Source organism: Pyrus communis, chromosome 9, assembly GCF_963583255.1.
Source record: "Pyrus communis chromosome 9, drPyrComm1.1, whole genome shotgun sequence".
In the NCBI taxonomy this organism is placed as follows: Eukaryota; Viridiplantae; Streptophyta; class Magnoliopsida; order Rosales; family Rosaceae; genus Pyrus; species Pyrus communis.
The window spans coordinates 6,275,514-6,295,674 of NC_084811.1; the positions used below are offsets into that span (position 1 = coordinate 6,275,514).

At 37.3% G+C, this 20,161-nt stretch overlaps 2 protein-coding genes and 2 pseudogenes across 2 annotated transcripts; 2 read left to right on the forward strand and 2 right to left on the reverse strand.

Annotated features, from left to right (window-relative positions):
* The first annotated feature begins 6,971 nt into the window (after positions 1-6,971).
* Positions 6,972-8,330, forward strand: LOC137744268 (uncharacterized). The gene is made up of 2 exons (XM_068484125.1): positions 6,972-7,073; positions 7,449-8,330. Exons 1-2 carry the CDS (start codon positions 6,972-6,974, stop codon positions 8,328-8,330), a joined length of 984 nt encoding a protein of 327 aa, XP_068340226.1.
* A 1,361-nt stretch (positions 8,331-9,691) lies between these two features.
* LOC137744072 (jasmonate-induced oxygenase 1-like) lies at positions 9,692-11,118 on the forward strand (annotated as a pseudogene).
* Positions 11,119-13,948: 2,830 nt separating this feature from the next.
* On the reverse strand, positions 13,949-15,686 carry LOC137744846 (myb family transcription factor PHL7-like; annotated as a pseudogene).
* Positions 15,687-16,677: 991 nt separating this feature from the next.
* LOC137745193 (PHD finger protein ALFIN-LIKE 1-like) lies at positions 16,678-19,823 on the reverse strand. Its single transcript, XM_068485101.1, has 5 exons — positions 19,512-19,823; positions 19,348-19,380; positions 18,712-18,934; positions 18,082-18,202; positions 16,678-17,226 (listed from the first exon to the last, which is right to left on the reverse strand). Exons 1-5 carry the CDS (start codon positions 19,600-19,602, stop codon positions 16,972-16,974), a joined length of 723 nt encoding a protein of 240 aa, XP_068341202.1. The 5' UTR covers positions 19,603-19,823; the 3' UTR covers positions 16,678-16,971.
* Between the last annotated feature and the right edge of the window lie 338 nt (positions 19,824-20,161).

Below are 20,161 nucleotides of genomic sequence, written 5' to 3' on the forward strand. Positions count from 1 at the left end.
TTAATGGGTACCTGTTAAAACTCATTTAATTTGATATTACTATAATACAAGAGTGATATTAATAGTGATAATGATTGTGTACAGTGAAATTAAACTAAATGGGTCTTAATGAGTACCTATTAATAACTTAATAGGTTAATTTGCCACCTTTAATTACATGTGACAAGTCAAGTACTAAATTTTCAATGTTATATATTTGCAAAATCACCTTATGGTGTGTTATATTCATATTTATTAATGTTATACGTCCCTAAAGCATTAGATTCCCACTAGAGATGCACAATGGCTTACTCTGGCATGAATCTAGCACAAATCGGGCCTGGTTAAAGTCGGTGCGGCAATGGCCCAACTCACCACAAAATATCCAAATAAATATGTACATATGCTACTCCGGCATTGATTCTACCGCATACTAGTTTGACGATGACAACCGAAGCTTCTCCAATGAAAGAACAAATTAATTAAAATCGTGCATGATGTGGAAATATCCCATTGCAATCACTATAAGGTACAAATCTGCCAATGCAAATCACCCTCTCTCTTCAATACAGCTAAGTTAAATGTACCTTCTCTCTTTGCCGACTCAAACTGTTCACGAGTCTAAGACTTCGTAATTCGTATAGTGGTCCAATTCTTTTGATAAAATTAAAATCTCGAAGATTTGGTTTTGTTAAAAAAAAGAAGAAAATGAGGACCAGGAATAAGCGTAAGTTTCATATTGTTTGAACTCGGTCAATGAAGATGTCTGCATGCCTTTGGTGCCAAGACTTGGTTGTCATGTTTTAGTTCCGTACGCACTGATTGTAGAAAGGAAACGTGGGTTTTAGGTGTCAGTGCAAATAACATATTTATGATGAATCGTTAAATTATTTGATACATTTAGATGACCAAATATATATCAGATTTGAACAATCTTTTGTAGAAATAATCTACAAAAAAAAATTAAAAATAAACGATTCTGAATATATAATTTTTACAATGAAGATGGGAATTAGCTCGTCATTGAAGGAGAGAGTGCAAATATTATCCATTTTCATGCACGTTTGTTATGTGTTAAACTGTGAAGTTTGATTTTTAAAAAGGGGTTTTTGACTTGCTCACGTAATATCCCACTTTTTGGAGGCACTATCATCTACCATCCACTCATCATTCCAGGCATGCAAGGGTTGGCCAACAAAGGACACTAGCTCGTGCCCATTAAGGATCATGCATTTGGAAGTAGGAAAGATGTTTTCTTTTTTTCTTTTTTTTTTTTTAAGTAAGAAGGAAAGATGTTGCTCAATTTTACTGTACTTCCTCTATACGTTTATATACTGACTAGTCAACATACTCTTTACATTCTGGAAGTAGGTTTTCTTGTTTTGGCAAATAAAGAATATGATTATATTCATTTCTACCTTCTTTAGGTTTGAGTGGATTCCAAATCAATGAACAAACTAGATAGGCTATCCTAATGACGTATTTACATGAATTGTGGAAGTCCAAAATCGGGAGAGAAATAATCGAAAAACCAACCACATCAAAACCGTTTCGGTTGGTTTGATTTTTTTTTTAATTTTCCATTCAGCTTATAAAACTGAATTAAACGAGAAGAATCAACTTAGTATGTGCTTTTTAATTTTTACAACTGTGAGTTAACTGAACCAAACCGTTTATACGTAATATATCTAGAGTTGGGGCTGGTGTAACTCATAAGAGCTGAGTTATTTTCGAACTTTTAAGTTTGCTGAACTTAATTAGCACAAACAAAATAAAAAAGGATATGGATTACACATTACATTTTGCCTAAAGAGGCTAGAGCAAGGCATAATCGAAAATGTATCCAATTATCGGTTGTGTCATAAAGACCTTAATCGAAAATGTATCAAATTATTGGTTGTGTCATAAAGACGTTCCCAATCAGCCCCGGAGGAATATGTGTAAATTAATAGATGAAAGGATAATAATAATAATAATAATTCCCATAATAATTAGATTGATTAGGGAAGAGTAGTTGATTTTAGGGTTGCTTTGGTATTGGGTCCAAGCCATGCACCAAATCGTATACTGCAATTTGTCTAAATTCCAAATCCCAGTCCAACCACCGTAATTGGTTCACCAATGCTGCGATTTTGTTTGGTTCAGTTTACAGTTTAACATGCAAGTATTACGGAATAAAAATTTCAAAGCTATGTCCAAATAAGTATTAGAATTTTTTTTTATACAAATAGTCATCATCAGACTGTTAACCACAAAACTTAAACAATCTCATAACTTCAAAATACTTAATCTCATAACTCAACTCAAACTTTCAGTCTCATAACTCCAAGGCTTAGTAAAATTATGAAGTATAAAAGTATTATAATATTTTATAATTATACAGTATATTTAAGGAGCAATAGTTTTGTGAAGCCCAACTGCTTTTATATCAGTCGGGTAGGCAGGACTGGGGTTCTAGGAAAATCTATACGAATTCTTCTCTGCAAGAGACGTCGTTGGGTTTAATGATTTCTCCGGCAGCCTTGTTGGGATCTCCAGATTGAATAATTAGTTTACAAGACGCTCTTAATCTTACTAAAGAAGGAGTCATTTTCGTTGTTATTGTGCCTGCTGTTAAAATTAGGTCTGCTTGTCTAGGACTGGATCGTAATACCAGTCCATAACGATCAAAGTCGAATCGTGAATGAAGCAAATTCAATGAAGCAACAACTGGTACCTGAGAAGCTATACGACTCAACTCCAACATAATTATTCTGATATAGCTGACTATTTTTGGTACTTGAATATTTTCCAATTGTTCCAGTTCGTTTACCGTATTGCTTCTGTGAACGTAGTAGCTAAACAATCCCACCGCGTTACATATGTTGGACTAACTTGAGTCAATTGACCAATATTACAAAACCGTCCAACTTGACCCAAATTGATCCATTTTTTTATAAAATCAGCCAAAATTCAAATTTTTATTTTTTTATTATAACCTATATTACATGCAAGGCAGCATCTACATTGATTAGGTTCTGTGCACCCCAACTTGTTTAGTAATTGCTTTCTCGAGTTTTCAATCCCATGGCATCCTTTACTTTCCTCAAGCTCCTCTATATTTGCAGGTTGAACAGGGATTTATTGGGCTTAAATGGGCCAGGCCGGCTTTAGGCACCCTAGTCCAAGCCAGCCCACTAAAGTAAGGGAGCTTTCTTGCATTGAGAGGAATGGGACGTTATACTTCAGGTGAGAGAAGTGCCTCTTACCATGGAGTGAATATCTTGGACGATTGTGTGATAACATAAAATATTCCGTCTAATGGGAAAACGCTACGTGTATAACTTGCCATATATGGCTATCCTGTCGATGACGGAATACGCAAACCATTAGTTAAACTCTAACGGGCCTAATACATCGAAAACGATTCAAGTCAATCACCAGTGTCTAGGCAGATTACTCTAATATGTAATGGGCCTATCAACCTCTTTAAAAATTTCAGAGGAATATTCCTCCATTGGTGTGCATACTAGATAACATTTTGCTACCAGTTCAACGAACTTGGACATTAGGGTTAACTCCTAAGTTATCTATAAATTGCTAGAGTAAGCCACTTTATTCTGGTAATCAAGAACTCTCACCATACTCTTATTACTTTCTATAGTCTTTATGACCTAGGCATCGGAAACCCCTTAACTAACACCACATCAATGTAAGTCTAACTCCATTTTAACCCCCCTTTTTTTTGTGTGCATAGGTTTTCATCAATTCAATTCATGGTAGAAATTTGCTGCCATAAATTAGGGCTTTCATTAAGAGTTCTTGAAAACACTCACAATTACAAAGCGCTATTTTTGTATCATTTCATGATACATTTCATCCCCCATGTGACCACCCAGCAAGAATAAGCCAGACAAGATACACTAGGGTTTTCATGCTCATACTCTTTAATTAATAGTTTGTATGCAAACAAACAAAATATATAGGTAATTGAAAGGCGTATTTTTTTTTTTTAAAACAAACGATATTATCTACATTAGAGAAGAGGGAAGTATGGTTCAAATTCGCCTTTGACGAAAATCGAACTTAAGACTCACTTATCAATGAAGAGGAATACCACGACGTAGTACATCGTGGCAATTTAAAGGCGTCATAATCTATCACTTTTTCTAATTTAAGATGATAAGATTTGGGAATATTATTCGGGGTTCCATTAAGTGACCCACAGCCTATATTCATCATTCACAATATTGAACATAAAAATTCACGTGAAATTTCAGTTTTTTGATGTATAATGCAAGACTTATATAGCAAACTCCATTACATTCATTATATATATATATATATATATGTTCAAGGGAAGGGATCCCCATTTGTTTCAAAAAATAGGGATTAGTCTGAACTGTCTATTTTGTAAGTGTCAATTCATAGATCATTCTTGCAAAATTTCAATTTAATCCGAAATCATTTGTCTATTTAATTGTCACGAAGAAATTCAATGTTTCTTAAAACATAGTATTCGTCAATTATTTAAACCAAATTAGGTGTCCTAAATATTTTTGATTTGACTAATATTTTGCAAGAATGATCTATGAGGTGCAATTTAAAAAATAAATGATTCGGATTGTTGAAATTCAATGTGATGTGGGTCCACCTAGGGCCGCCTAGGCCCCACCTAGGCGCTAGGCAGTTGACCACTGACCCGATTAATGCCTAGACTTTTGAAAATTAAGAAAGGGTGCCTAGATCTGCTGAGGCACCCGCCCAAACCCGTCTAGACACCTGCCTAGATGGCAACTCACTTAGATAGAAAATAGATAACTTTCCTTTTGCATTTTATTGTTTCCAATAAATTGTAAGAGACTTATTGAACACTTAAATAAACACACATTATATGTTTGCTACCCATGTTTTCATTATGTTCCAATACTTCATAATATATATATATATATATATATTTCATTATATTTTCTAGTTTATGATGAAATTATATATATTAAATATAAACAGACATTTATTTACACGAAATACAATAGATTTACTTAAATCCGCCTAGGCGCTAGGCCCCAACCCACCGCCCGACTAGCACTTAGTGTCTTTTAGAACCTTGAATTGAACTAAAAATGTCTTCATAATTCACCCAATCAAACCAAAATTTTCAATAGATTAAGGGATAAAATAGAACTTACAAGAACAATACTTGGCTACTCAAAGATGAGTAGGAACTCTTACTCAAGATTTATCAAAATTGTTCGTTGTCAATTCATAAAAGTTCGTGTTTATAATCAAAACCGTTCATATTATAAATCACTCTATAAAGATCGCCTCTGCAAAAAATCAATTAAAACTAAGGTCGTTTAGTCATCAAACTGTTTAAAAACAAATGAACGGTATTGGTAGAAGCATTACGAACCATCTATGTAGCTTTAGTTTATATTTTGCAGAGATGATCTTTATAGTATGATTCATAATATGAGCGATTATGATCATAAGCACAAAGTTTCGTGATTTAAATACTAAGAGTTTTGAGTAAGAGTTTCTACTTATCTTTGAATAACCAACTATTGTTCGATAAAATATCCTTTTAGTAAGCTTTGGGTAATAAGAAAGACGTAGATGAGTAGATGTTGGTTTGGTGCTATATAGCATCCTGATGAATAAAATGGGGTCTATCCTTCCGCATATGCAAGTTCATGTTTGTAATCTATATAAACGGGCAGTCGTCTCTTAGTACTTTCAGACTATATTAGGGATTTTTTTTGTTCAAATATATTTTTAAACGTACCGAACAGATAAGCTCATCCTATAAAAAGTAGTCGTCTTATCGATTCTTATCTTGGGAAAAAGATCCTCTCCAGATCTCTCCCTTCAAAGCTCAAGAATCAAGTAATTACGGCTTTTGAAATTTAATTCAACGGTTAAAAACAGAGAAGTTAGTAAAAACTTTTAAAAGCTATAATAATTTTTAGCCGTTGAATCAAATTTTAAAGATCCGGATCATTTGATCCTTGGACTTTAGAGGGAGAGATTCGAATAGGATCTCTTTTCCTTATCTCGCCCTCTCTGTAAACAAACAACACTTGGCCCTATCATATTTTCTCCATTTACCTAAACTAATTAATTGCAAACTTTTGGAGAATCTGTTTAAGTAATTAATTAGCCATTAATACCAAAACGGCTAAATGACAACCTCTTGTGGTGGTCCTACTCGAATTAGCCAAGATTTTAGCCTAAGGCCATCTCCAACCGACGGAGGGTCAGAGGGCTCCCTTTAGCCCTATAACCCTCCAAGAAATTAATATTCTAATGAATCGTGTCAGGCCATATTTCTTACCATCTCCAACCGAGGGGGCCAAACATAGCCCTATGATAAAAAAACTATCTCCAACTGAGGGGGTCAAAGGGCTATAGGTCAAACATAATTTATTATTTTAATTGAATTAATATGGTTACTTAAATTAAACTACCTCAATCATTTTTCGAGGTGTAATCTCAATAATTTTTCAAATAGGATTTCAAGTGACACATGTCGCTAAAGTGAGTAACTCTCCAGATTTCTTGTCAATATGTATTCTCAATAATTTTTCGAATTGGATTTCGAGTGCCACTTGTCGATATGTGAGTAACTCTCCAGATTTCTTGTCGATATGTAATCTCAATAATTTTTCAAATAGGATTTGATTGTCATGTGTCAATATATGAGTAACTCTCCAGATTTATTGTCGATATGTAATTTCAATAATTTTTTGGATAAGTTTTCGAGTGTCATGTATCGAGATATAATTGTTTGTGCGAATTTTAGATAGGATTTTTATCTAGGCGGCACTTCTTATCTTCAACTTCCAATGTCCATAAATAGGGTGGATATTGGGTTATAGTTCACACACCTTCATCTTTGCCCTCTCCAATATCTCTTTCAATTCACGTTTGCAATGAATTCCAACTTTGGATCCTCTTCACATTCCAACTAGGAGTCCTCATCCAATTTTGAATTGGAAGATAAATGAGCGCAGATGAGACGAGAAGATAAGGAGTCCGATGAAGAAGATAAAGTATGGCGAAACACAACATATATGGCAGCAATGGCTGGGGTCATGGCATGTGAGTCAACTGAAGTACAACCTTAATAGGGTGGATCTTTTGCTGGTTGCTCTTACAAACCATGAAATAGAGAGATGACGCATGAGACTCTGATGAACAACTACTTCAACCCTAACTCGGTGTACAGCGAAGAGGATTTCAAACGTCACTTCCAGATAAGGCATCATGTCTTCGAGCATTTACTTCATGATATCTAACATGTCAATCCATACTTTCGACAGAAACTGGACAGAGCAGGCCACCTTGGTTTCTCACCTCATCAAAAGGTTACTATTGCACTCCAAATGTTGGCCTATGTCTCCCTAGCTAATGCAATGAATGATACATATGGTATGTTTGAGTCTACATGCCTTGATAATCTTGCTAAATTATGTCACATTGTTGTTCAGATTTACAAAGACGAGTACATCTATGAACCAAATCAAGTAGATCTAGATCGGCTTCTTCACAAAGTTGAAGACCGTGACTTTCTGAGCATGATAAGGTCATTAGATTGCATGCATTGGCAGTGGAAGAATTGTCCCACCAGATGGCAAGAATGCTTTAGCGGAAGATCAAGAAAGCCAACGATTGTGTTAGAGGCGGTTGCCTCATTTGACACATGGATATGGCATGCTTTCTTTGGAGTCCTAGGATCCCAAAATGACATTACAGTACTTAGGCGTTCACCCATCTTCAATAACCTAAGGGAGGGTAAATCACCTCAACTTGACTACTACATCAAGGAGCATCAGTACAATATGGGGTATTACTTGGCGGATGGCATCTACCCGAAGTGGGTGACACTTGTCCAAGCAATTGGAAACCCTGTGAATGACGCCCAAAGGTGGTTTACCTTACACCAAGAGGCATACCGGAAAGATGTTGAGAGAGCTTTCAATATTCTACAAGCATGGTGTAAGATCATTAAGGAACCGGCAAGAGGGTGGAGTCAAGAAAAATTGAACTCCATCATGATGTCGTGCATCATATTACACAACATGATTATGGAGGATGAGCGAGATGGCTATATTGATGGAGAGTTTGATGACAACCAAGATGATCCAAATAGGTCAAGGAAGGCTAGTGCAAAAATATATGATGGGCCTAATTTGCCTTTGGATCTAATAACTGGTAATATCTCTTTAATTAAGTACATGAGGCGTCATAGGATGATACGTTTGCATGCCACAAATAAGTACCTACAACAGGATCTTGTTCCACATCTTTGGGCCAAAAGAAGCATGGAGTGGGCGTTTAAGTTTTTCGCTGTTAAATGCTTTTCTTTTTAATGTTGTTTAAGTTTGAATAACTTGCCCAAGTAGTACTAGGGTGGAGATTGTGCTGTTTAATGTTGTTTAAGTTTAATGTTATTTAATGTTGTTTAATATTGTTTAATGTTGTTTAAGTTTAATGTTATTTAATGTTGTTTAATGGCTTAGGTAGTTATAAGAAAAAAAAATAGAATTTTTTTTTATTTTTTAAATTTTGTCCCAAAAAATAAATAAATAAATTCAAATTGAACAACTACCTGGCTTCAACATGACGTCAGCTAGTTGTTGCTAGTTGGCGTCAAGCTGACACCAGGTAGCCGTTGCAATTCAAACTTTGGGCCAGCCCATGGCTGGCTGGCTCATTTGGGCCAACCAGTTGGTCTGATTTGGTATTTTTGGTCCGGTGGGGCCCACAAGTCCTTTGGCCTAGCCCTCGGTTTGAGATGGTTTTCGTGTCATTTCGGGCTATTTTTAGCCCTATGACCCTCTGGCTGGATTGGTTGGAGATGGCCTAAGGGGCTTCAAAGTCTCATTCTGAAAAGCTCTCTTAATCTAACATAACATACTTTGTTGTATGATGAGGAACTGACTATTGTCATTTGAGTCTACTATGGTGTTGTCCTCATCATTATCATTATTAAACTTAAACCCCATGTCTTTCTAACTGTCTTCCTCTCTCCTTCCTCCTCAAAACTCACAAGCAACGGATTGCTTGAACTTTACGGGAGCCACGAATCTCAAATCAAACCCAAAGAAGAAATTAAACTACAAAACCTTTAAAAATATAAGCATAACACTAAACTTTTATGCGTTAAAAAAATGTTAAGATGGGCCTGGAACCGTTGTGGTCCCTTCATTGCTCCGCCGATGACAACTTGTATTGTCCAATGAAATCCTACTGGGAACCGATGTTAAGAAGCCCACCAGGAAGTGGAGATGTGCATGCATGCAAAAATACAAGCTATGTTTACTAAAACCTATCCTACGTACTTTTATCTCATCTCAAGATTCTCAACCTTCAGAACTCAATCATTAATTATATTCCTCATCAGGAAGTGACTTGATTAGAAACCATTTTCCAGAAATGGCAGAATCTCGAACAATGTTACATTTTGTGATTGTACTCAACTTTATATTCCTTCAATGAATCATATATATAAAGCAAGGACTCACGACAGGACGAGTATACGACCTTATGCACCCGATGAGAAATGCCAGCTAAACAAAGATCACCTGGGGACTCAGTTTGTCAGAACCAGAAATTCCCCCACCCTCACCCTCCTTCCACTACCCTATATAAACCTCCTATCTCCTCCTCTTACAGGCTCACTCTTGCATTGCAGATTTAAACCCATCTTTCTAGAAACATAACCACAATCATGAGTTGCTTGCAGTCTTGGCCTGAGCCTATCGTGAGAGTTCAGTCCTTAGCAGAAAGCGGCATAACCGCAATCCCCGAACTCTACATACAGCCACCTTCCAAACGACCATCACCGCCAAACACCAACGACCACCGCGATGCTGACGTCAACATCCCGGCCATTGACCTTCAGGACCTTTTGAGCGACAAGCGGAGCCTCCGCGAGTCGACAATGCGTGCGATCTCGAGCGCCTGCAGGGAGTGGGTTTTTTTTTTCAGGTAGTGAACTACGGGGTGAGCCGCGAGCTGATGAAGCGGGCAAGGGACACATGGCTCGAGTTCTTCGGGCAGCCGCTGGATGTGAAGCAGGAGTACTCCAACAAGCCGAATACGTACGAAGGGTACGGAAGTCGGCTGGGAGTTGAGAAGGGGGCTATTCTGGATTGGAGTGATTATTACTTTCTTCATTACATGCCTCCCCAGCTCAGAAACCACAAGAAGTGGCCTGCTCTCCCATCTTCATGCAGGTATTTTTCACTTTTCATTTTTCTGGTATGAATTTATTATCAACGTTGAAAACGTGCTTTTATGACTTTTCCTTTGTGTATATAATGATTTACTAATGCCAAAATATATAGAATTCGTCTGTTTTAGGTGGCTTTTTAGACACATAAATTTTGTTATCAGTTTATTATGAAAGGAACATTGTATACGTTTGTTTTGTTAGAGCATTTTTTTCGGATGTATAGTATCATTGATCATGACGACTTATTATTTATCTCGTTATTAAGCCCATTTGAATTACTAGGAAACACTATTGCATGTCATAAGTCAAAGTACTAATTTTTCGATGTCATGTTTGTAGGAGATTGATTGAAGAATACAGTGAAGCAACAATTAAACTATGTGGGATTCTGATGAGGGTGTTTTCTCTAAACCTTGGCCTTGGGGAAGACCAACTTCTCAATGCTTTCGGAGGAGAAGAGAACATTGGGGCATGTTTACGGGTCAGTTTCTATTCAAAATGCCCTCAGCCAGACCTAACCCTTGGTCTCTCAGAACACTCTGACCCAGGTGGCCTGACCGTTCTCTTACCCGATGAAAATGTGGCCGGACTTCAAGTTCGTAAAGGTGAAAATTGGGTGACTGTGACGCCTGTTCCTAATGCCTTCATCATGAACGTCGGAGATCAAACTCAGGTGTTGAGCAATGCAATTTACAAAAGTGTAGAGCATAGAGTGATTGTGAATTCAGTTAAAGACAGTTTCACTGGCCTTGTTTTACAACCCAAAGAGTGATTTGATTATTGAACCCGTCAAAGCTCTTGTCACAAATGATCGACCTGCCCTTTACTCGCCTATGACATTTGATGAGTATCGGCTTTACATTAGGACGAAGGGGCCTAATGGAAAGGCACAAATTGAATCTTTAAAATCATATGAATAGATTTAGTCTCCATGCTTTTTATTAGAATATTATATAGGGTCGCGTTGTTGCACTAGAATAATCTTGTTATTTATTTATGCTGGTAACTCAATTTACTGGGTTATTTATAAGTACCTGTTAAGACCAGTTTAATTATATATTACCATAATATAAGGGCAATATTGGTAGTGATGACAAAAGTATAAGGTGAAATTGAACTAAATTTGTGACATCCCACATCGCCCAGGGGAGTGATCCTTAAATGTATATTCTCATCCTTACCTAGCACGAGGCCTTTTGGGAGCTCACTGGCTTCGGGTTCCGTAGGAACTCCGAAGTTAAGCGAGAAGGGGGTTAGAGCAATCCCATGATGGGTGATTCACTGGGAAGTTGCTCGTGAGTTCCCAAAAACAAAACCGTGAGGGAATGGTAAGCCCAAAGCGGACAATATCGTGCTACGGTGGTGGAATCGGCTCGAGAAGTGATCCGCCCCGGGCCGGGATGTGACAGTTTGGTATCAGAGCCTAACCCTGGCCGCGTGTGTGCCGACGAGGACGTCGGGCCCCTAAGGGGGGTGGATTGTGACATCCCACATCGCCCAGGGGAGTGATCCTTAAATGTATATTCTCATCCTTACCTAGTACGAGGCCTTTTGGGAGCTCACTGGCTTCGGGTTCCGTAGGAACTCCGAAGTTAAGCGAGAAGGGGGCTAGAGCAATCTCATGATGGGTGACCCACTGGGAAGTTGCTCGTGAGTTCCCAAAAACAACACCGTGAGGGAATGGTAAGCTCAAAGCGGACAATATCGTGTTACGATGGTGGAGTCGGCCCGGGAAGTGATCCGTCCCGAGCCGGGATGTGACAAAATTGGTCTTAACAAGTATTCACTAACAATCTAATGGGTTGATTTGCCACCTCTAATTACATGTGACAAGTTAAGTATTAAATTTTCAATGTGATATATTTGCAAATTCACCTTATGTTATGTTATGTGCATATTTATTAATGTTATACGTCCCTAAAGCATTAGATTCCCACTAGAGATGCACAATGGCTTACTCTGGCATGAAACTAGCACAAATCCGATCTGGGTAAAAATCGCGCGGCAACAGCCTAACTCACCACTAAATATCCAAACAAATATGCACAATTGCTACTCCGGCATGTACTCTACCATATACTAGTTTGACGATGACAACCAAAAGCTTCTCCAATGAAAGAACAAATTGATTAAAATCGTGCATGATGTGGAAATATCCCATAGCAATCGCTATAAGGTACAAATCTGCCTACGCAAATCACCCCTTCTCTTCAATATACCTAAGTTAAGCGTACGTCCTCTCTTTGCCGACTCAAACTGATCACGAGTCTGGAGACTTCGTAATTCGTATAGTGGTCCAATTCTTTTGATAAAATCTCGAAGACTTGGTTTTGTTAAAAAGAAGAAGAAAATGAGGACCAGAAATAAGCTTAAGTTTCATGGTATTTGAACAGTTTCATGGTGTTTGAACTCAGTCAATGAAGATGTCTGCATGCCTTTGGTGCCAAGACTTGGTTGTCATGTTTTAGTTCCAAACAAAAGAGTACAATACCATATGTATTACGTAGTAGTGTAAGTTTATCCCAAATATTTATACATGTATTTGGCGATAGAGAAAGTGTTGCCAAGATCTTATTAGGAAGGTTTTTTAGTCAAAATGGTCCCTAAGATTTCAAATCAATAGAAGTGGTCCCTGAGATTGTCCACCATTCATCATTTTGGTCCTTCCGTTAAAAACTCCGTTAAGTGTCCCAGAGCTTTTGGCCGGAAGTTTGGGCAATTTTCAAAGCTTCGTAACTCAATCGTTTCTTAACCAAATTCGACCCATAATATATCAAAATGAAGATAGGAAAGTGTAGAATAAGATTATACCATTTGTAAGCCCAATGGTTGTCGGAGATGGCTGGAAAATAGACTCAAAGTTGACCGGTCTGAGGGAAAACTGGAAAACTCACCGGAAATTGGGTAAACTTTAAACGTTCATAACTTCTTCAATACTCAACGAAATCAAGTGATTCAAAAACAAAAATCATACTTATCGACGAGAAGAAGAGATTGGTACCTTCTTTGATGCTAACTCGCCCTTTTTTGGCCGAAAAATGGCTCGAAAGTGGCTAACTCGAGACCAAGATAGCCTTTTTCGAGCCATTTTCCGGCCAACCTACGGCTATTTAGCAGTTAAAAATGGTACCATTCTCTTAGTCTCATCTAGAAGTATTATTTCATTTTTGAATCACTTGATTTCGTTGAATATTGAAGAAGTTATGAATGTTTAAAGTTTACCCAGTTTCCGGCGAGTTTTCCGGTTTTTCCTCAGACCAGTCAATTTTGAGGCTATTTTCCGACCATCTCCGGAAACCATTGGGCTCACAAATGATATAATCTTATTCTACACTTTCCTATCTTCATTTTGATATACTATGGGTCGAATTTGGTTTAGAAACAATTGAGTTACAAAGCTTTGAAAATTGTCCAAACTTCCGGCCAAGAGTTTCGAGACACTTAACGAAATTTTTAAACCAAAATGATGGATGGTGGACAATCTCAGAAACCACTTCTATTGATTTGAAATCTCAAGGACCAAAGTGATGTGCTATGTAAATCTCAGGGACCATTTTGACTAAAAAGTCTATTAAGAAATATCTTCAACTACTAATCTCTACGTATATACTATGATGGATATTTTGATTGCTTCCACAAACTTCCAAGCAAAGCAAATGGAAGCATCAAAATCAAAATATCCCATTTCTTATACAAATACACACACACACACACACACATACATATATATGGCACTCATCAAATTTTAATTTATAGAAAGCAGCTGGGCACTACTAAAGGTAAAGGAGATGAGCAGGCTGCAAACTTCCAAGGAAAGCTGATACGGTCGTCCTCATGAGGGATATAGGAGAACTCTGAGTTAAGTGCAAGCTGGACATTATGGTCATTTTGGTGATGGTGAAGCCTGAGCTTCTTCTTCAGAGCTTGGAATTGTGCTGCAGATGACTCTGTTTCACTTCTGTCAGGCTCCGAGTCGGATGCAAAGTCCTTTGCATTTGATTCTGAGTCGTCACAGAGAGAAGGCAGCGACGTCTGCTACAAGTGAGCTTTTTTAGGTTTTGTGATCAGGATCGGGCGGTTCTTGTTTGTGTTATGGCGTTCTGCTGAATATCTTTCAAGAAACCTTCCTTGGGCTTCAAATTTCTGTTTCAGGCTCTTTTGCGCCTTAAAAATAAACCCACAAAAAGAATCTTGTTAGTAATTTTTGGTGACCGTGACTGTATTTTTCGGTACTCATATGACAGAAACCTCTTTGACATAACATGTCAGTAAGTTTTGTTTGTGACAAGAATATGGACACACATAAATGACACATCAACGTATATTCGTTGTTAAAACGGTCATCCGTTACATATATAGCCTGTCAATTTATATGGAGGTAGAAATTTTGCAGATTGTGATTTGGATAAATAATTTATTTATATACCTCATGTTGATCACTGAGTCTCCTGTTTACTTGTATCTGCATAATTTTGAAGGCTTCATTGAGCTGAGCAGCACTAGAAATTGTTCAAAACACACAGTAGGTTCAAAATTTTATTAGTGAAGTTAATTCAACAATTAACTGATACAACATGGTTGTTATTTTTTTTTTAACTTAAACGAGGGAGAGGGAACATGATTACTCACGATGTTGTGCCGAAATTAGGCAGCATTTCTGAAATGTTTTTCTTCTGAAGCTTGCCTTCTGTGGAAAATGAAACAATAGTACCACAAGATAAGTAAGCAGTAGGTAATTAGATGCCATCAGATGTGCCAAAATTTATAAAGGAAATAAATAGAAGATTAAGATTGAACTTACTACTAGTCGACTCTGGAATGAACTTCGAGATTCTGTACTTCTGAAAATCATAAAAAGAAAAAAAAAACAATCAGATACTTTTTCCTGGAAAATTATCGAAAATCAGATACAATATGCAGTGCAGTCCAAAGTTTTACTTTTTCCCGTTGTTTTCCCTTGGTCTTAACTGATCATATCTCAAAACCGGGGCGTGACAAAGGGAAAGAGAACGAACCTGCAAATGGCTTTTGATGTGGTAGATGGTCAGTCCAGAGACGCTCATGGCCTTCAAGATACCCTTTGGTGTTGCCCATATAAAACCAATGCGATTATAAACCTAAATAAATACACAACGGCTATATAGAACAAGCCATGCACACCATATTAATAACTGGGGGATTCGAGCGTATCACCGAGAATTCATCCCCTCTCTCTATCTCTCGCGTTACATAACCACTCTCGAATCACATGATACAGAGAGATCAGAGGAGCTAAATCCTCAATTACTCGAAGTATTTCTCAAGTAACTGGGACAATATTCATGTCACATTAAGTTAATAAACTGCATGAACTAAACCTAGATTAATTAGACTTACGATCAGGGCCACCAAGCTTAGTAACTGCCTCCACAAACCTATCATGCAGCTCTTGCATCCATCGCAGGCGTTCCTTATTCGCCGCAGAGCTCGCTGATCGGCTTGAACCCATCTCAAATTCGTCAAAGATCAGAAGCTGCTCCAGAGCTTTGCGGAGAGGAGGAACACGATTACAACAAAAAGAATAACATGTACAAGAAGCACCAACAGTTGTAGACAAAACCAAACGACGATGTGAACTAGTGGAGAGTACTGCGTTTGGATACATACCTTAAGCTGTCTCTCACGGTCGGATGAAACTACGAAAACGCAGCAGAGTCCACAACATTTGAAACTTTATTGTTTTTTGTCTTAAAACTTTCTAAGTCAAATATTTCGACTTAAATTCTTTGTTTGCAGTGTTATGTACGAAGTTAAATTTATCTTGGTCAAAGTTCAAACCTTATTCACTAGGAAAATGCAGACTGCTAGAAATTGTAGATGCCCAGCTGTTATATTTGTAATTTTCTTTAATATATGTTTTAAATAAAAATTAATATAGCATAGATTGATGTCACTAATGAAAAATAAGCATGTTCATTAACACTAAAATAATAATCTAATTATCAACAACTACGTCATATAATTTATAAAATTTGATCTAAATAGTTGATCTCAATAGAATTAACCAAAAATAAAATTGTGTCATGACTAATAAAAGTAAAATTGTGAACAAACATGTAGACATCCGAGTAAGTCAACCCCAACTAATTAATCAAATCAAGAGGGCCAGGGGACGAGGAGAAACTCTATACTAATTAAAAATGTTATTGGAACGCCACTTAGTATTACGGTCTAACATTTGTGAGGACAAGATTTATATTCGATTCTTGTCAAAGACAAATTTGAACCACATTATTACTAGTCTATTGTAAAACTAAACCCCTCCCTCCCTCAGTGCACTTTACACGTGATACATATTTATTACACATAAAATACCTCCAAGATTATATCTAACTCCTAACTTTCTCAATTCATGACTTTCTCTTCTTCCAACTTTCAATATAAACTTACACCCTGCACCAAGAATGCCACATGTACATTTGAAAATGAGTCATTTCAGATTTGCCAAACCTGGTTTACACTCATCTTAATTTCATAAGGTTGAAAGATTCAAATATAATTCATACAATTTGTCATGATTAATAACTGCAAGATAAATAATATAAAAGCCGAAGCAAACGTTTGGTGGGGAAGAAGAAAGGCTCCAAACCCTTTGAACAGAGCATCTATTATGAACAAGCATCACAACAACAAATGCAGTACATTAAGTAGTGACATTTCCTATACTACTTTGTCAGCCACTGAGACGACGCTATCTGCCTTGTTCTCGTCCGATGGTTTGGGTTGAGTGTCCGCTACTGCCTGCCCCTTTTCAAGCTGCAAGACGGGCATTTGTATTGCTTGATGTTCTCGGCCTTAGCAGGTGTTATCTTAACACATTTTCCGTGGAACCATTTCTCACAGATGTCACAGCCGATCCAAAATTCATCTGCATTATAATTTCCGCCACAGCTCCCGCAGAGAGTTTCGCTATGTTCATCATCATCCTCCTCGAAGCTCTCATCAGGTGGTAGCTTAGGAGTGCTTTTCACTAGTCCATCACCGGATCTCTATAGAGAAGACGAATAAGTTAATGGCTACTATATAACAAACACATATTCCAAATTCCTACATCAGCGGTACTGAAAAGCTAGCAATTATAAGACATGACATCTTTGAGTACATCGACATCCGTGGTTTATCTGTTTTTGTTCTTTTCTTTTCTTGAGATGGAAAAAGAAATTTACTGTACATCAAAGCAAAAGATTCTCAACAAGTAAGAACCTTACACAAGAACAGGTAATATAAAGGCCTGTTTGACACTCTCCTTGAATCTAACTTTTTAAACTCAAAAACAATTTTCAAGTTTTAGGCCTTAAAAACTTGTTTGGTAGGATTATTTTCAAAAATTGAACTCAAAACTAACTAAAAAATATAGTTTATTCTCTAAAAACATAAAAAGTGAGCTTTTAAACTTAAACTCAATCATTTCTTTTCTCTCCCTCCTCCCCTCTCACTCCAAATCTCTCTCTCTCTTTTCTTCTTTTTCTCTCCTTTTTTTATACCTTTTTCGTCTCTCCTCCAATCCACTCTCTTCATTCTCTCTCTTCTTCCCCTCTATCTCATCCCATCCTCTCTCTTCTTTCTCTTTCCTTCAATCATCTCTTACTTTATCCTCTCTCCTCTCTCTCCCTCTCCTGTGACCCCTCTTTTTAGATCTATTTGTCTAGTTTAAGTCATAAGATTTAAAAAATTTAAATCGCAAACCAATCAAGTTTTTGAGTCTTAAAGAAAATTCTTTTCAAAAAATGTTCTTCACAAATGTTTTGAGAAATGATTAAAATTTTCAAATAGGATACCAAACAGGGCCTAAAATTCTAGGATGAAAGGAAAAAAAAAAAAAAACAAGAAAAGATTCATCTGACCTTTGTGCTGCCTCGAGATTTGCTTCCACTATCCACGCTGGGCTTTTCTTTGACGGGCTTCCGTTCCGTCACAACTTCAAAGACAGTAGGAAGATCATTGATCAAGCTAAATAGGCGTTTCCTGTAAATATACAGAGCAAATCCTGATGAATAAAACTATCGAGAACTCAAGCAAAGATGCATAAGAACCTGCTGCAATAAAGTTCCTCAATCCCAAACAATGACAGACATTTAAAAGCTGAAACATACAGTCATTTAATACTTGGAGCCTGGGTGCAAGTTGCAGAAAAAAGGGGTCAAGTGCTCAAAATTCTTCAACGGCCATAATGGACTTTTTTAGGTTCGTTTCAAGTTTGGTATATAGTCAAAGCAGGACACTGGAAAAGTGACTATTAAACTAAACTACAAAGGATTTCTGTCAGATAATATCTGATTTCAAAATTTAGTGGAGATAGCTAGCGCTTAAACCAATTGCTCCACTCATGTAGCTATTCTGCATCAGGTATTATATGAAAAGAAATTTTAAATCAGGATCTAGACATCTTAAATCATGCATCGACAACATAAGACAACGAACACTAGCAGCTATTTATACCTACGTGCAGCAACACCAAAAAAAATATCTCATACCTCTCGCTGCGGTTAAGACGTGCTCCAAAATAGAACGCGACAGAGAGCAGCCAAGAATCACTGTGAACAGCAACCAGAGAGAGCCAGTCCTTGCGGTTCATGCCATCTCTTGCAAAGTTGATCCCAAGTGCTGGCTCAGGAAGCTCCGGTGGGACTTCTTCCGCCGGAAGTGTCACCTCCCAGGTTTCATTCGGGTGCCCATACAGACACAAATTCTCCTTCTCTAAACCAAACCGAAGATTTATAACCAAAGAAAACCATGAATTGGGTCAACAAAAAAATTAGAAATTGGTTTCAGCTTACTAAAGTGAACTGAAATGAAGCTAAGGTCAGAAGGTTCCAGTTTTAACAATTAATCCAATTAATTAGCACACAATTACAGTAAAAATTAAGATTTAGCAGAATAAAAAATAACGGACAAATGTATCCCTTTCCTAGCTTCTTCCAAATTCTCAGTCTCTAGGAAACATATACAAATTATTTTTACAAAATTCATTAAGCATTTAATTACAGAAATACATTCATATTTTCATACAAAATTACAAAAGCCAGAGACTTTAGGGTAAAATTACAATTAAAATTTCACAAAAGCAAGCAAAATATAATTAGAAGTCTGATCTACAATTAGGCATTTACCTGGATCACAGAGTCCGTAAAATTGATCGACATCTGCGAGAAACCAAAACCACCGAAAAGGTCAGAGATTTCCAAAACCCGAAAGAAAATTAAGAGAGAGAAACAGAGAAGAGAGAGAGAGAGAGAGAGAGAGAGAGAGAGAGAGAGAGAGAGAATTGGAGTACCGTCAGCTAAAGCGCGGACAACGGCGTTTCTCCGTGCACTGTAATCCTTGAAGATCTCCTCAACCGTTCGCGGACTCGAGGCCATCTCCATGGGATCTAAAAGGGAGCGTTTTGGGGAAGAAATTGGGAATCTAGTGTTAGGGTTTCAGTGCAGGGAAAGAGTTCGAATTAGAGAGAGGGAAGGGGAAAAGCATGAAGACAGATCGGAGGAGGAGAGAGATGCATGTAAACGTGCGAGGGGAGAGAGAGAGACAGAGAGAGTAGGGTGTGTTTAGGTCGCGGATACTTGATAATTCCACTCCCCCATCGACTTCTATGGAGAATCTAAAATACTATGAAATTGTAATTTAGAAAGGACATATATTGTATCAATTTCACATAGATGCCTCTATACTAGTTCTAATTTGCAATTTGGCCCCAATTTTCTTGGGTTTTTTTGTATGGGTGAGTAGGTGTAGTTGTCAACCGGTTTGGTTCGGTTTAGACCTCAAATTAGGTAGTACAAACAAGCTAAACCAATTTGGTGGTGACCGATTTGGTCGGTTATGTTCCTTTATAGTCACATGTATCAAAAGGGGACTTTATTAGGAAAAATAAACAAGGATAATGCTTGTGTTTTTTTATGAAAATTTTACTTGTCCCTCACTTAC

Excerpts from the sequence above, each read along its gene's own strand:
- LOC137744268 (XM_068484125.1), top strand. The coding sequence starts at position 6,972 with ATGAGACGAGAAGATAAGGAGTCCGATGAAGAAGATAAAGTATGGCGA. Across the intron at positions 7,074-7,448 it reads TGGCATGTGAGTCAACTGAA|ATTTACAAAGACGAGTACAT; the intron begins GTACAACCTTAA and ends ATTGTTGTTCAG.
- LOC137745193 (XM_068485101.1), bottom strand. The coding sequence starts at position 19,602 with ATGGAGATGGCCTCGAGTCCGCGAACGGTTGAGGAGATCTTCAAGGAT. Across the intron at positions 18,203-18,711 it reads CGTCTTAACCGCAGCGAGAG|GAAACGCCTATTTAGCTTGA; the intron begins GTATGAGATATT and ends GTATATTTACAG. Across the intron at positions 17,227-18,081 it reads AATCTCGAGGCAGCACAAAG|AGATCCGGTGATGGACTAGT; the intron begins GTCAGATGAATC and ends TCTTCTCTATAG.